The sequence below is a fragment of the Hyla sarda genome, chromosome 6 (genome assembly GCF_029499605.1).
Source record: "Hyla sarda isolate aHylSar1 chromosome 6, aHylSar1.hap1, whole genome shotgun sequence".
Lineage (NCBI taxonomy): Eukaryota > Metazoa > Chordata > Amphibia > Anura > Hylidae > Hyla > Hyla sarda.
The window spans coordinates 134,084,705-134,102,251 of record NC_079194.1 but is presented as its reverse complement, the minus strand read 5'-3'; the positions used below and the strand labels follow the sequence as shown (position 1 = coordinate 134,102,251).

Genomic DNA, 17,547 nt, shown 5'->3' with positions numbered 1-17,547 from the left:
AATTATAATAATAACAGAAGCAGCATTTCATGAATTGAGAGTGGAAGGGTGTCATACTCTATATAGGCCAAAGTATTGGGACACCTACACATACCACTCACAGGAGCTTTTAGGACACCCCAATCTAAATCCATAGAAATTAATATGGAGTTGGTCCCTCTTAGCATTATATAACTGCCTTCACTCTTCTGGGAAGACTTTCTGAAAGATTTTGTAGTGTGTCTGTGGTAATTTTAGCCCACTCATCCAGATGACTATTTCTGAGGTCAGTCACAGTTATTGGATGAGAGGGTCTGGTTCGCAAACTCCATTCTAGATCATCCCAAAGGTGTCGGTTGGGGGTGAGGTCACGGAACTCACCCAACCATGCTTTCTGCACCTGTAAAAATTGGATTGAATGAAACAATGATTAAGGTGTTGACAATTGTTGACCTCTTGACCAATATAAAATATAGATTTAAGTTTTTTTTCTCTGTGTTGAAGCTAGCACCTGGAAATACTACTTGAAGCAAGGTGTTGGCAACAATTATCAGGGGATGTTGCTGCTAGAATACCAGGTTGCTGCATCAAGAGAGGTACGGGTAAAGCTAACTGCTGGCCCAGACAGCCCAGGTGCCAGACGATGGAGACACAGGCAAAGGGGAGGTTGGTGAAGTAGGTCGGCAGCATGTTGGTAGTAGCAGGAAACACAGTCCAGAGCAGAAAACAGCTCTAGTAAATGGTGCTTATCAGCAGGTGAAGATTTAACACGAGGGTAAAGCAGCCACAAGGTGTTGGTGCAGCAGAGCTGAACATACATATTCAGGAGTGTCAATGAGGTACACATAAGTCAGGTAAATAGGCATAAGTCAGAAACAGGGTAGCAGATCAGGAACAATATACCTTCGCTATGGCAGAACCACAATATTGCTGAGGCAGAGATGACCTGGCAGAGCAGTCTTTCCAGGCAGGGATAGGTGGAAGACACATTAAAGTATCACACACTGGCCCTTTAAGTAGCAGCTGGTGCTAACGTGGGCTCTAGAAGATAAATCACAAACTGCAGCCATGGGGGATAAACATAGGAGGAAGCCCAGAGCAGAACGCTGGTTCCTATGATCTCTCTTCAGGACCACAGCAGAAATTAGCAGCAGGGATCTCTGAGGATTATGGATGGGCAGTGAAACATGTATAAATACCATATTCACTGTAGAAAGGAGGAGATTGTTGTAGAAAATGATTATTGTTGTACAAATACCACGGTAGGAGATGTACCCAATCATCATGCTGTGAGAAAACAAATTGTTGTAGATAGTTCTTTAGGATCTGTTTTACACAGTCTACCTGCCCATCGGTCTGGGGGTGGTCCAGAGGAGAAGTCAGGACAAGAGTCTTATGAACCCCTGGATGGCCAACACACTTGTGTCCTCAGGTGAGTATTTTCTTCCTTGAAATTGACAGAAACCAGCTGAGTGGGAGAAATAATGCATTGAAGATCTTTAGTGTTGTCCAGGATTCCGTTCAGGAGATTTTAGTGGGCCTTAATGGTCGCACATGCGCCACCCCCCCCCCCCCCTTCCTGATCAGATACTTATCCTATGGATAGGGGATGTTATTGTTCATTACTACTGGGGGTGCTTATTGATTTCTCGGTGGGAAATACCTGTCTGGGGGGCTACATGCCTATGGGGGGGGGGGGGGGGGGGTGACACATACCTAATAGTGGAACTACCTGCATAATTGGGGAGCTACCTACCAAAGGACAGTACCTAATAGGGGGAACTATCAAACTGCTGTCGGAGACATACTTAATAGGAGAACTACTTACCTACCCACATTTACTGTGCGGAGTACCATGAGAGGGCCATTATTACCTTTTGGGGGGACTATAAATGGGGGAAAATGTATAGAGGTGGGATGCATGTTGGGAAAAAAGGAGCCTCACAGGTTTTCCTGGTTCATCCTGCAGAAAAAAGTCATGGCAAAGAAGAAACAACTCCAAGAAGACGTCAACTGTGAGTCCCTGGATGTAACCACTTTATCTTTACTGGTGCACAGCTTGGACCTTCACCTGACAACAGACCAGGGTAAGTGAACCTTGAAAGCATTTGAGTACCCATGCCCTAGACTGAAGGTATTAGACTCTGCTGGACAATGAGTCTCTTCCACACAGTGCGCACCGCACATGACTGATGGCTCCGGCTCCTCCTCTACAGTCTCCATAAATTATAAAATAATGTAACTAGATAGAGGTAGATAATGAAAACATATCTCAAAGTTTTATGACATTATAAGATTATTTTAATTAGACCTGTAGGCAGGTTTTAGGTATAAATCTTCAGCAAGAGATATGAGAGATGCAGGGATTACAGTACAGCCCTGTCAACCAGGGGGTAGAGGAAGTAACCAGTGCATATAGGGGGGTATCTAACTGGTGCCGAACTGTACTGGGCTCTAGCAGCCAAGGAGGAGCCAAGTGGGCTCAAAAGCCTAATGTGCATATCATTTTAACTCCTTAGTGACCAACCATACATGTTGTTACATGTTTTAATATGCAACAGGTGTCAGCTGTATCTAAAAGCTGACATCTGCCAGTTTAACCCTCTAGATGCGATGATCAATGGAAATCAAGGCACTTAGAGAACACAATTGTGGGGAGGTGATCATTTGCTGTGGAAGTGAGAGACCTTCTGATTACCTCCATACTGGCCACAGTGAGATCTTCTTGTACAGTCTGCCTCAGGCAGACTGTAAAAGTAAAGCACAGATCTAACTGCTATCATTGCTATGCAACAGCATTGTATAGAAAAGTCCCCTGGAGAGAATTTAAGTGTACCTGTCACTTTAAAGGGTAGCTCCCACCATCCTATATATTTTTCTGTCCCTGCCTATTTCCCATCTCTCCCTAACCCCCTCCCTGCTTAAATTTTTTTTCCACTATAGTAAAAAAGGTATTTTTGTCTGCCTGGTAGTGTGCTCACTACCAGGCAGACTTTCCCAGCAGGCAAACGTCACTGATGCCTGCTGGGGCCGGCACTTCCGCCCTTAGTTCACTATACAGGGTGCCTCCAGCTGTTTCACCATCTATTGGCTGTCAGTTCATGCTGGGAGTTGTAGTGGGGAAACAGCTGGAGGCACCCTGTGTTGAAAACAATAAGTTAGGGCCATGGGCGCAGCGTGGCGCTACCCTGTTCCCTCCAGAGCTAAGCCACCGCCCCCCGTGTTGACACCCCGATCCCCGCAACCCCCATGTTGAAACCCCAAGCCCCGCTCTCCCCGCAACCCCCGTGTTGAAACCTCGATCCCCATATGTACAAACTGCAGAGTCCAGCAGCATCAGCGGCGTGCAGGGGCAGTATCAGCGGCGTGAAGCGGGAGGAGTGGCCGGCATCTGAGGCAAGGGAGCCAATGCGCTCGCTCCCTGCCTGTCTGATTGACAGGCAGGGAGCGAGCGCAGGCTGAATTAATTAGGACCGATGCCCGGCCGGCATCAGTCCTAATTCAGGCGCGACGTCAAGCCAGCCTGCAGCTGGCCACTAGGAGGGAGACCCCTAGTGGCCGGTTTTCAAATGTTAATTTAAACATTTTAATTTAAAAAAAAATAATGAAAATATATTAGAGATATGTTGTAGTACATATGTACTACAACATATAAAAAAAAAAGTTGATGACAGTGCCCATTTAAGGGTAGGGTCACACGGAACGGATCTGAAGCGTATTTTACGATGCGGATCAGCCGATGACACAACCCTAAATTGTGCCTTAGCTGCTCCCCCCTGTGTGCTGCTCGCAGTGGCAATGCACTGCTCCGAGCAGCCACACGTGCCTGCGAGTCACTGTGCGTACTCGCAGTGTACTCACGGACATGACGGGGCGACCTCAATGTCTGAGTACACTGCACATGCGTGCGATGACTCGCAGGTCCCTGTGTGGCTGCTCAGGGCGGCGCATTGCCTCTACGAGCAGCACACGGGGGAACAGCTGGAGGCACAATTTTGGGTGGGGTCATCAGCGTATCCGCAGCATAAAATACGCTGCATGTACGTTCCGTGTGATCCTACCCTTTTTTTTTTCTTGCCAAATACAAACATCAAGCAATTAAACAATTACTTTCATAATTACCTTAAAAACATCGTATTTGTTTTTTATACATCCCCCCCTTATCCCTCTACTACTTTCAACCCCCCATCCCTTCTATCTTCTAACTTCCACCCACCCCCCCTTCTAACCCTATCCCCTCCCTCTCCCATCGTCACCGTCAGCCTGGTACCCTTACATATGATATTATTCGTATTTTGTATCCATCTTTGCCATTCTTTTGTTTGCTACCCTTTTCTTTTTACCTAGATAGTATATTTCCTCATACTTTCTAACTTTATCTATTGTGGACAACCATTCATTTATGTGAGGTATCTGTGGAGAAAACCAATTCCTGAGGATAATTATCTTAGCCAATCATAATAATTTATGAGTTAGTGTTGTCTTCCCCTCAATTTCTAGCCCCAGCAATATCGTAGTGAAGCTATGTTTTAGGTTCATGTCTAGATTTTTTTCCAACTTCCCTAGAACTTGTCCCCAAAACCCCTGAATCTTTACACACTTCCATAACATATGTTCTATATCTGCATCTTCCCTTTGACATCTAGGGCACTTCGATTCTGATCTTAATCCCATTTTGAATAGTCGTAGAGGGGTGTACTGTATTTTATGATTGTTACTGAGTGTAGAGTTATCAATATTCTTAAAGATTTCATACCAGTTCTTTTCCTCCATTCTCCCTATTTCTTTTTCCCATTTACTGCTAATTATCTTCATATTATTTGATACTCTATGATTAATCATAATAAATCTATTTATTTATTATTAATTTATAAATCTTACTTATCCTTCCCTTATCTTGACATCGGTTATCCATCAACATGTGAAACAACGCGTGGTTTTCAATTGCCCACCTAGTATTATTTTTTTCCGCCTGATAGGCCCCTTTAAAGGGGTACTCCGGTGGAAAAACATTTTTTTTTCTTTTTTAACTCAACTGGTGCCAGAAAGTTAAACAGATTTGTAAATTACTTCTTTTAAAAATCTTAATCCTTCCAGTACTTATTAGCTGCTGAATGCTACAGAGGAAATTCCTTTCTTTTTGGAACACTGATGACATCACGACCACAGTGCTCTCTGCTGACATCTCTGTCCATTTTAGCAACCGTACATAGCAGATGTATGCTAAGGGCAGCATAGTGGCTTAGTGGTTAACACTGCTGCCTTGCAGTGCTGGGGCTTTGGGTTCAAATCCCACTAAGGACAACAATAAATAAAGACTTATTATTATTATTATAACGTCAGCAGAGAGCAGTGTGTTCGTGATGTCATCAGAGAGCATTCCAAAAAGACAAGTATTTCCTCTGTAGTATTCAGCAGCTAATAAATACAGGAAGGATTAAGATCTTTTAATAGAAGTAATTTACAAATATGTTTAACTTTCTGGCACCAGTTGATTTAAAAAAGAAAAAAAAAATGTTTTTCCACCGGAGTACCCCTTTAACCAGTTGATGGGAAAATCTATGTCTGCCTTCTAATTTGTATCTGGTGGATAATTCATTCCAGGGGCGGAGGCATTTATTGTTTACTATTTGTTCTACTTTGGAAATTCCATTTGCCTCCCAATTCACATATTCTTTCAATTTATATACCTCTAGGAAATACATATTGCCCCAAATTTTCGAGAATTCCAGACTACCCACTATCCCGGTTATTCTCCTCGCCGCTTTCCAAACCTTATCTTAATCATTGTAAAGAAAAGAGTATTCCCAATTTTACTTTCTAAATCTCTTTTCCCTTCTAAGGCTGGGTTCACACTACAGAATCTCTGGGCAGAATTTCTGCCAGAGATGTAGCTGGTGGCACTAAGACCACACGGACTGCATTGCCATCCCCATAGACGGCAATCCATTTCTGGGTGAATCTTTTGGGAGATCTACTCAGAAATGCATTGACATCTATAGGGACGGCTATGCAGTCCACGCGGTCCTAGTGCCGCCGGCTTGATCTCCGGCAGAAATTGTGTCCAGAAATTCCACAGTGTGAACCCAGCCTTATATTTCCCATATAGAGGCGTTTTCCCGTCCCGTTACGTTCAGGAAGGCATTGATCATCCGGTCCTCTGAGCGAAGCATATTTAATTGTGATGCAAGGTAGTACAACTCAAAATTGGGTATACCCATCCCTCCTAGTTTAACTGGTGGGTTAATCATGTGCTGTTTAATCCTAACCTGTTTTCATCCCCAAATTAATCCATTTGTACATCTCTCTATTTCTTTAAAGTATTTCTCTGGGATCCAGGTTGGGGCTGCTCTGAGGGGATGAAGTAACATTGGTAACACAACACTTTTTAATAAAATCACACGATCCGCAGAGGCTAGTGGGAGTCTATTCCATATATTGATCTTACTTTGAATCTTTGATATAATCGGGGCAATATTTAACTTAACATTAATCCTACCCTAAAAAAAATTTGACATGTCCTGGAGACATGTCAGATGTTTTGATCGGTTGGGTCTGAATTTTTAGACCATGACCAAATGTTAGAATGAGCAGGGAGAAGAGTGCAGCTGACTGAGACAATCCCATAGACAACATTGTAAGTTTGTCTTGCTGAGCAAGCTCTTCTCCCAGATAGTGTTAGCTATCAGTCATGGTCTGAATACTAAGACCCTGACCAATAAAAAGCTTGTTCATGTTTCTACAACATGTCAAAAAGTTTTTAAAAAGTGTAAAAAATAAAATGTTTATTAAAATTTAGAAGCCTAATAAAATCAAAAATCCCCCATTTTCCATTTTATAAATATAAATATGTAAAAAAAAAAAAAAAAAAAACATGTTTGGTATCAACGAACATTAAAAGTAACATTAATGAAACCACACTGTGAATGGCGAAAACGTAACAAAAAATACTAAATGCCAAAATAAAAAGTGATCAAAAAGTTTCACCTGAACAAAAATGATACTTATAATAACTACAGATCACAGTGCAAAAAAAATGAGCCCTCTTACAACCTTGTGTATGAAAAATAAAAATTGTAATACGGGTTAGAATAGGGCAATAAAACAAAAAAATATAAACATGGGTATTGCTGTAATTGTATTGACCCCTAGAAAAAAGAGAATATGTCATTTTTACCATAATGTGCACTGCTTAGAAACGAAACCCTTCAAAAGTTGCTTATTTTTAATTTCACCCCACAAATATTTATTTTTTGTTTTTTAGTATATTTTACAGTAAAAGGAAGGATGTCATTAAAAAGTACCAATGGTGTTGAAAAAAATAAGCCCTCATATAGCTCTTTAGATGAAAAGAGTTCCAACCCCTTGCACACTACAAAATTACTCCGTTAAAGATCCGTATCTGCATGCACTATTTCTCCCGTTACTATCTTCCGTCACAAAATAACGTCCGTTATTAATAACGGGCTATAACGGGTTAAAACAGCTATTAGAAAAATCCCATAGACTATAATGGGATTTTCTAACAGCCGTACAGGATTTTGTAACTGCCGATTTCAGCTGATTTTCAGACGGAACTTCGTACGGATCTTTAAAAGGGAGTAATTTTGTAGTGTGAAACAAGCATTAGAAAGCAGTAGGAACAAATAAAAATTTTAAATGCCCTTATTTTTTCCCCCTAAAAAATAGCTGGCATATCTGCTTTAAGAGGCTGTTCACACTGCTCATAAATTAAGGTGCAACAGCCTGCCATTGTTTTCATTGGGATTCTTGTGCACTATTCACAACACAGAATTTCTGCGGCGGATGTTCCGCTGTGGAGATTCCGGATCCCATACTCCACTAAAAAAGAATGAACATCTTTATCCGCTATGAAATGCATTGGCGTCTATTGAGATGACACAACTCCGAGCAGTCCTAGAGTCAGCTTGTTTTATCAGTACCTGCTACAGATGGAATTTTCGCTTGGAGATATTCTGGGAGGAGACTCCATCTATAGCAGGTGCTGGAAAAACAATTCTGTAGTGGGAATTGGCCCTAATTAATAAAATCAAACTCATTTACTCTCGCTCTTAACTCACTTGTCAAACATGCGGAAAATATCTGATAATTCCTCTTCTGATCTTCCTTTACTGTCGTCTTTCATGCACCGGACCATCATGACCAAAAACTCATCGAAATCTACGGTGCCGCTGCCTAAAAGAGGGGAACCCAAGCAGAAAGCAATGAGTACTATAGGCAAGCAAATTTGGCTCTACACCAGTGATCCTCAACATGTGACTCCCAAGATTTTGCAAAGCTACAACGTCCTCTAGAATGCTGTACAATAAGAGTTTTATTTATTTTTATTATAACTGGAGAGACACTAGTTGGCGGCCACTCTTCTATATTCATAGTAACCATGAAAGGAACAGCAGAAGGAACTGTAGCAAAATTTAAAGGACTACCCCTGAACAACTCCGTTATTTGTTAGTTAAAGGGGTATTCCAGGCTAAACTTTTTTTATATATATCAACTGGCTCCAGAAAGTTAAACAGATTTGTAAATGACTTCTATTAAAAAAATCTTAATCCTTCCAATAGTTATTAGCTTCTGAAGTTTTCTGTCTAACTGCTCAATGATGATGTCACGTCCCGGGAGCTGTGCATGATGGGAGAATATCCCCATAGGAACTGCACAGCTCCGGGGACGTGAGTCATCAGAGAGCAGTTAGACAGAAAACAACAACTCAACTTCAGAAGCTAATAACTATTCGAAGGATTAAGATTTTTTAATAGAAGTAATTTACAAATCTGTTTAACTTTCCGGAGCCAGTTGATATATAAAAAAAAGTTTTGGCCTGGAATACCCCTTTAATCCTAAACAGAATCACTGTTACACCACATAGGGAGCTTTTGCATACTTGTTTTACTTGTACTGATGAGTTATATCATTATACTCCATTCACATATAAAGCTCCCGTTACAATTGTACTATCTGGAATCAGTGCACCCTCTGGTGTAGCGTAGCTGGGATCACATAATCTGGTAATTCTTAGGATATGTTCACACAGTAGGAAAATGTGCAGAATGTCACGGGCAGAAATCCGACACATTTGAGTAATCCGGCGGGCTCTAGGATTGCTCGGAAATGTGCTGTCTTATAGACATATATATGTCTATTCTTTCTGCGGATGCCAGAATCCGGATTTCCACTGTGCACGGTGCAGCATAATCCCATTGAAATCAATGGGACTCTACTGCAGCGGAATGTTCGTGTGGAATATTCTGCATGGAATTCCGACAGAATTTCTGCATGGAATTCCGCATGAAAATTCTGCATAAATATATAGCCAATACACTTCAATGGGATTTCACTGTCCCATTCACACAGCAGAATTTCTGCTGCAGACTTCTCAATTCCATGCAAAAATTCTGCTGTGTGAACATAGGCTAAGACTGCAAGGCCTCAGGTATCATAGCTGCCACCTGCTGGTTTAGTGTCTGCACAGGACATGCTTTGTTGAGCTTAGCTACCTATAGAGTATGGTAGTACAGTAGAATTACTCATGGGGAATAAAAAAGTGTCCGCTATTGAGAGATATCCCTTATTGGGGGAAAAAGGGTCCAAAAATCTTCCTAAATGAAAGAATACTGTACTGTACTCACTCCAGAGTGTAATTACCTATAAAACATGATAAAAACCAATATTACAGTACAATCCTCCAGTGCCGTTTAACCTTCCCTTATTCCCCCCCCCCCGTATCATTTCATCCCCCTTTATACCCTGTGCCAGCTTATTTCCTTGTGCATTGTGCCAAATTATCTCCCTAACCCCCTGTACCACATGATTTCCCCTTGATCCCCCTGAGAAGTTTCATTCCCCCTTTATTACCATCTGTGTAAATTCATCACCCCCTCTTTATGAAGTGCCACAGAGGGATAAAGGGGGAATAAAATGGCACAGAGGGTGGTAAAGAGGGGGTGATACATTTGCACAGAGGGCAATGAAGGGGGAATAAAATAGCACAGGGAGATCCAGAGGAAGTGATTTGGCACAGGGGGTAATAAAGAGGGGGAGGATGATTTGGCACAGGGGGAATAAAATGGCACGGCGGGATCAGGGCAGGAGGGGCGAATGATGTGGCTGGCAGACGTACAGAAACAGGAGACCGCTGTTTAAACATTGTTCTTCTGCTTCTGTGCTGGGGCTTCTGCAGGGGGGGCAGCGGGGGGGGGGGGGGGGGGGTGGTTATTTTGGCTGTACCCCCCCTCCCCAGGGGACAAGTCTGGTTGTCCCCTAATGGGAGTGTTTTGTCCCCTATTGAGAGTGTTTTGTCCCCTATTGAGAGTGTTTTGTCCCCTAATGGGAGTGTTTTGTCCCCTAATGGGAGTGTTTTGTCCCCTAATGGGAGTGTTTTGTCCCCTAATGGGAGTGTTTTGTGACCTATTGTCGCCTATTGGGAGTGTTTGCGTCCACTATTGAGAATGTCCCCTATTTGGAGGGTGCAAATATATTCATTCTTATGGGACTTTGCCGGGGAATTAAAAACTGTCCGCTATTGGGAGGTATCCGCTAAGGGAGATTTTACTTTATCTACACATGTTGCAGAATTTTGACTACAGCTCTAGATGGGACAGAAGTAGATGTAAAGACACGACTTACCATCCTCATCCACCTCATCTATCATCTCCTGCAGCTCCTCAGGGGTGGGGTTCTGCCCCAGCATTCTCATCACTTTACCCAGTTCCTTTGTACTGATGCACCCATCCTCTGCGTCTTGTACGAAAATATCAAAAGCTGCTTTGAATTCTGGGAAGGGTGGGGGAACAGAAAAAAAAATATTTGATACCTCAGCTCTTAATCCTCTGAATGTTAAAACATTAAAAGGAGTATTTCTTTATTAGGCATTTATAGATTTTTTTTTTTTTTACAGAATTCAAATCTTCATAGAAAGCACATGTAACTCAGTACTACTCCACCCAATCCCCCCTCGCCTCTAGAAGCCCTGACCATGGCAGGTAATCATACCGGAAAGAAGAGTGCAGTCCAGTGAGGTATCAGCGCGGAATGAGAATCTTTATTAGGACATATGTTAAAAGTCAGGCAATACAGTGATTTTGCACACAGGCAAACCAACGTGTTTCAACCGCAAAGCGCGCTTTGCGGTTGTAACACATCGGTTTGCCGATGTGCAAAATCACTGTATTGCCTGACTTTTAACATATGTCCTAATAAAGATTCTCATTCCATAGCTGTGTCGCCATTGAAATGCATCAGTTTACCTGTGTGCAAAATCACTGTATTGCTTGTCTTTTAGGGTACGTTCACATGTACAGGACGTACAGATTTGATGAGCAGGATTTGTAACTGCAGATTAGAAGCTGTGCTCAGTCATTTAGTTTACATTGAACTCTGCAGCAGAAAATCCTGGGCATCAAATCTGCGCATCAATTCTGTGTACGTGTGAATCTGCCCTTAATATATGTTCTAATAAACATTCTCTTTCCAAGCGGACATTTCGCTGTACTGCACTCTTCTTTCCTGTATACTGGATTTACTCCTGTTCAAACTGTCCTTTTCCCAAAGAGGTGTCTGGCAGCACTTACTTCTACATACGTTACCACTTAGGCTTACAAGAGTTGGAAGTTTTTACATAAGACATATTTGCTCAAAATTTCTTGAATGTGTATTGTGCTTGCGCTACACTTGTCACTCTCCGTAAAAATCTGCTTGGTTTAGCGGGAAGTGCAGGGCCTCATATGGCCTGGCAGTTTTACTTAAAGGGGTACTCCGCTGCCCTGTGTCGGAAGCTCCGCTCCCCAGCGTCCGGAAGTTTATTGTTCCGGACGCTGTGTGCGGGCTTCCGTGTTCAGGGCCACCCCTCGTGACGTCACGCCCGCCCCCTTCATGACGTCACACCCGCCCTCTCAGCGAAAGTCTATGGGAAGGGGGCGCGATATCTCTAAGGGGGCGGGCGTGACGTCACGAGGGGCAGGGGCGTGACGTCACGAGGGGCAGGGGCGTGACGTCACGAGGGGCAGCCCTGAACACGGAAGCCCGCACACAGCGTCCGGAACAATAAACTTCCGGACGCTGGGGAGCAGAGCTTCCGTGTTCAGGGCTGCCCCTCGTGAGGAGCACTACAGATCTCCTTTAAAGGGGTACTCCGGTGGAAAACTTTTTTTTTTTTTTTTTAAATAAACTGGTGCCAGAAAGTTAAACAGATTTGTAAATTACTTCTATTAAAAATCCTAATCCTTTTAGTACTTTTTAGCAGCTGTATGCTACAGAGGAAATTCTTTATTTATTTATTTATTTTTTGTCTTGTCCACAGTGCTCTCTGCTCACACCTCTGTCCGCGTCAGGAACTGCCTAGAGCAGCATAGGTTTGCTATGGGGATTTTCTACTGCTCTGGACAGTTCCTGATACGAGCATCAGGTGTCAGCAGAGAGCTCTGTGGACAACACAAAAAAGAAATAAAAAAAATTAAAGATTTTCCTCTGTAGCAAACAGCTGCTAAAAAGTACTGAAAGGATTAAGATTTTTTAATAGAGGTAATTTACAAATCCGTTTAACTTTCTGGCACCAGTTCATTTAAATAAAAAAGTTTTCCCCCGAAGTACCCCTTTAACTTTACAAAAAAAGTTGCCACAGATGCAACACATTTTTAAGAAGCGGATGCCTCTTATTTTGTAGCTATGTACTCTAAGCAAATATGAGAAACTCTGTAATATATATTCTATTCAATAAGGGGTGCAAGGAGAGAGCTAGAAACATTGAAGGCATTCTGTCTCACCCCAGTGCAGCTTATTGGGGTGAGACAGAATGCTGCTCCTTCTAGAGTTTTACTACAGACAGGTAAAGAAGTAAGCCCCCCTGTTAGTTTTGAGGGTCCTATATAGTCATCTTTGAGCTCAGGGAAAGATAGAGATTGAGCCTGCAGAGGGGTAAAACGGGTGAAAAATGCCATATAAAAGTATAAAATGGTTAGAAATAGTGATACTCCTCATGTAAGCAGAAACTGCAAAACTATCTGAAATATCAGTTACACTTTATAGGGATTCTCCAAAAGCAGAAACAGTATTTTCTGTTTTCCCTGGCACTCACTTACGCCCTCTGCACCCACTTACGCCCTCTGCACATCTATGAAGTTTACCTTCCCAGATGAAAAAGGGCGCCACCAAGAGCCAGTCATCGTGTGTGTGTGTGTATGTGTGTGTGTGTGTGTGTGTGTGTGTGTGAAACCATGCTCATGTACAATGGTCAATAACTGCATGATGTTGCAAGGTATACTTCCAAGACATGCAGAGGGCAAAAGTGAACGCCGGGGGAGAACAATGAGATAATACATTTTCTGCTCTCTGGACAACTCCTTTAATACCCAACCATTTGCAAGATCTCTGCTTGCTGACTTGCTTGGTTTGTTTGTATTCTTCTCTGGTATATAAAACATCCTGGACCCTAGACTGATACTTCTTCTTGCACTAATACATTGTATAAGGCCCCATTCACATTGCCTTTGGAAGCACTATTTGTTCTCCACTAAATTCCTGTAAAATTACCGGATCACTTGCATAGGGGCTGTTGGGGCCCGATAGTAGCTGCTTGCATCCGACCCGTTTTAGGGTCCAATCGGTAAAAAAAAAAAGAGCCGATCGGACCCTTTATGTGAATGGCAATGTAAACCTAGCCTAAACCTAGCCTTACACTGTATCTGCAATGTAGAGAAGTTTCAATGGGGAATGAAGAGTCATAGGTCAGGATGTATTTTATCCTCCAGAGATAAATATATATATAAACATTTCTGTGACATTTACCATTTTTTTGTTCTTCTGTAAGTTGTTCAACCTGAAAAAGACAAATTGAAGATGAAAGACGATGTTAAAATGGTCAAAGACAATAAATGATTCTACTATTCATTGTAAAATGTATTTTACTGCCCAATAACTAAGTTTTGACACTTTTTTTGTTAGCAGTTTTATTTCATGCATGCATTGTAAGAAACCACAAGCTGGGTGCACAACTGTATAGGATTGTAAACTATGAACAAACATGAATGTTGCTTTTCACTGACAGCAGGCAGAGATCTTCAAAATGTGCAGGAACTGAAACACATCAGAATTCTTTTTTCACATGATGCAGTTAAATGGGTTATATATTAAAAAAAAAAAAGTTTTTTCCTGGATATCAACTGGCTCCAGAAAGTTAAACAGATTTGTAAATTACTTCTATTAAAAAATCTTAATCCTTTCAGTACTTATGAGCTTCTGAAGTTAAGGTTGTTCTTTTCTGCCTAAGTTCTCTCTGATGACACGTGTCTTGGGAACCGCCCAGTTTAGAAGCAAATCCCCATAGCAAACCTCTTCTAAACTGGGCGTTCCCGAGACAGGTGTCATCAGAGAGCAGTTAGACAGAAAAGAACAACCTTAACTTCAGAAGCTCATAAGTACTGAAAGGATTAAGATTTTTTAATAGAAGTAATTTACAAATCTGTTTAACTTTCTGGAGCCAGTTGATATAAAATGTTTTTAATCCTGGATAACCCCTTTAACAACACAGCCATCGCTGGACACGCTGATGCGCTGCCCTCATACTAATGCTATGAGGTCCAGTCAGCTAATGTACATGGTCTAAGGACTATTTCTGGCTCAGTGATGCAGAATGAAACTGGCCGAGATAAAGAGCTTTGTTCCCAGCACTGACAGCCGACTCTTGTCATTATCTCCTCCGCACACAAAGCCAGATCCAATAATAGCATCACAAGGGAACCACAAAATATACCATATATAGTCCCAAGGGCACATTACCTTATGTAAGCAAGACCCACAGGTACAAGGACTTCCTTTCCCAATACTGCCAGAGACACTCTACAACTAAATGCCCTTTAACACAGTCCCATATCGGCTGAATACGTTTCATAGCAACGCTTGTTCCCAATAATTGGACCATTTAAAAGGACTAGTGATCAGCCGAAGAATGAGAAAACACTTTTTTTTTCTTGCCAAATTGCGTAATTTCTAGACATTGAATTAATTATTTATCGGCTGAACATTGTCCTATGTAAACGGGCTTTCATGTCTGACAGTAATATTAAAGGTGTATTCCAGGCAAAAACTTTTTTTTATATATCAACTGGCTCCGAAAAGTTAAACAGATTTGTAAATTACTAATTAATTGATGGGAGAATATCCCCATAGGAGCTGGACAGCTCCCAGGACGTGAGTCATCAGAAAGCAGTTAGACAGAAAACAGCAACTCAACTTCAGAAGCTAATAACTATTGGACGGATTAAGATTTTTTAATAGAAGTAATTTACAAATCTGTTTAACTTTCCGGAACCAGTTGATATATAAAAAAAAGTTTTGGCCTGGAAAACCCCTTTAACCAGAGCGTTTTTTGAACATCTGACCACTGTCGCTTTAAACATTAATAACTCTGGGATGATTTTAGTTATCATTCTGATTCTGAGATTGTTTTGTCGTGACATATTCTACTTTAAAATAGCGGTAAAATTTTATTGTAACTTGCATCCTTTCTTGGTGAAAAATCCCCAAATTTGATGAAAAATTAGCATTTTTCTAAATTTGAAGCTCTCTGCTTGTAAGGAAAATGGACATTCCAAATAAAAAAAAATTTGATTCACATATACAATATGTCTACTTTATGTTAGCATCATAAAATTGACGAGTTTTTACTTTTGGAAGACACCAGAGGGCTTCAAAGTTCAGCAGCAATTTTCCAATTTTTCACAAAATTTTCAAACTCACTATTTTTCAGGGACCAGTTCAGGTTTGAAGTGGATTTGAAGGGTCTTCATATTAGAAATACCCCACAAATGACCCCATTATAAAAACTGTACCCCCCACAGTATTCAAAATGACATTCAGTAAGTGTATTAACCCTTTAGGTGTTTCACAGGAACAGCAGCAAAGTGAAGGAGAAAATTCACAATCTTCATTTTTTACACTCGCATGTTCTTGTAGACCCAATTTTTGAATTTTTACAAGGGGTAAAAGGAGAAAATGTATACTTGTATTTGTAGCCCAATTTCTCTCGAGTAAGGACATACCTCATATGTCTATGTAAATTGTTCGGCGGGCGCAGTAGAGGGCTCAGAAGCGAAGGAGCGACAAGGGGATTTTGGAGAGTACGTTTTTCTGAAATGGTTTTTGGGGGGCATGTTGCATTTAGGAAGCCCCTATGGTGCCAGAACAGCAAAAAAAAAACACATGCCATACCATTTTGGAAACTATACCCCTTGAGGAACGTAACAAGGAATTAAGTGAGCCTTAATACCCCACAGGTGTTTCACGACTTTTGCATATGTGAAAAAAATATTTTTTTTCACTAAAATGTGTGTTTCCCCCCAAATTTCACATTTTTGCAAGGGTTAATAGCAGAAAAGACCCCCCAAAATTTGTAACCCCATCTCTTCTGAGTATGAAGATACCCCATAAGTGTACCTGAAGTGCACTACGGGTGAACTACAATGCTCAGAAGAGAAGGAGTCATATTTGGCTTTTTGAGAGCAAATTTTGCTCGGGGGGCATGTCGCATTTAGGAAGCCCCTATGGTGCCAGAACAGCAAAAAAAAAACACATGGCATACCATTTTAGAAACTAGACCCCTTGAGGAACGTAACAAGGAATAAAGCGAGCCTTAATACCCCACAGGGGTTTCACAACTTTTGCATATGTAAAAAAAAAAAAAAAATTTCACTAAAATGTGTGTTTCCCCCAAAATGTCACATTTTTGCAAGGGTTAATAGCAGAAAAGACCCCCCAAAATTTGTAACCCCATCTCTTCTGAGTATGGAAATACCCCATGTGTGGACGTCAAGTGCTCTGCTGGCGCACTACAATGCTCAGAAGAGAAGGAGCGCCATTGAGCTTTTGGGAAAAAAATTGTTTGGAATGGAAGTCGGGGGCCATGTGCGTTTACAAAGCCCCCCGTGGTGCCAGAACAGTGGAACCCCCACATGTGACCCTATTTTGGAAACTACACCCCTCACAGAATTTAATAAGGGGTGCAGTGAGTATTTACACCCCACTGGCGTTTGACAGATCTTTGGAACAGTGGGCTGTGCAAATGAAAAATAAAATTTTTCATTTTCACGGACCACTGTTCCAAAAATCTGTCAGACACCTGTGGGGCGTAAATGCTCACTGTACCCCTTATTACATTCCGTGAGGGGTGTAGTTTCCAAAATGGGGTCACATGTGGGTATTTTTTTGGGGGGGGTTATGTCAGAACCGCTGTAAAATCAGCCACCCCTGTGCAAATCCCCAATTTAGGCCTCAAATGTACATGGTGCGCTCTCACTCCTGAGCCTTGTTGTGCGCCCACAGAGCATTTTACGCCCACATATGTGGTATTTCCGTACTCAGGAGAAATTGCGTTACAAATTTTGGGGGTCTTTTTTTCCTTTTAACGCTTGTGAAAATAAAAAGTAAAGGGCAACACCGGCATGTTAGTGTAAATTTTTTTTTATCTTTTTACACTAACAAGCTGGTGTAGCCCCAACTTTTCCATTTCATAAGGGGTAAAAGGAGAAAAAGCCCCCCAAAATTAGTAGTGCAATTTCT

The 17,547-nt window shown here is 41.6% G+C and overlaps 2 protein-coding genes across 5 annotated transcripts in view; one reads left to right on the top strand and one right to left on the bottom strand.

Moving 5' to 3' along the window:
* LOC130276134 (troponin C, slow skeletal and cardiac muscles-like) overlaps positions 1-17,547 on the bottom strand; it is an 88,067-nt gene that overhangs the window by 1,202 nt on the left and 69,318 nt on the right. For all 3 annotated transcript variants that reach the window (XM_056525063.1, XM_056525062.1, XM_056525064.1), the window contains 3 exons: positions 13,780-13,810; positions 10,624-10,770; positions 8,061-8,175 (listed from right to left, as the gene is read on the bottom strand). In XM_056525063.1, coding sequence (XP_056381038.1) covers positions 8,061-8,175; positions 10,624-10,770; positions 13,780-13,810 — 293 coding nt within the window. The remainder of the gene's footprint in view (positions 1-8,060; positions 8,176-10,623; positions 10,771-13,779; positions 13,811-17,547) is intronic.
* The window catches only part of LOC130276132 (fibulin-2-like), a 162,804-nt gene continuing 146,362 nt past the window's right edge, over positions 1,106-17,547 (top strand). For both annotated transcript variants that reach the window (XM_056525059.1, XM_056525058.1), the window contains exons 1-2: positions 1,106-1,411; positions 1,949-2,066. The gene's annotated coding sequence lies outside the window, so the exon portion shown is untranslated. The remainder of the gene's footprint in view (positions 1,412-1,948; positions 2,067-17,547) is intronic.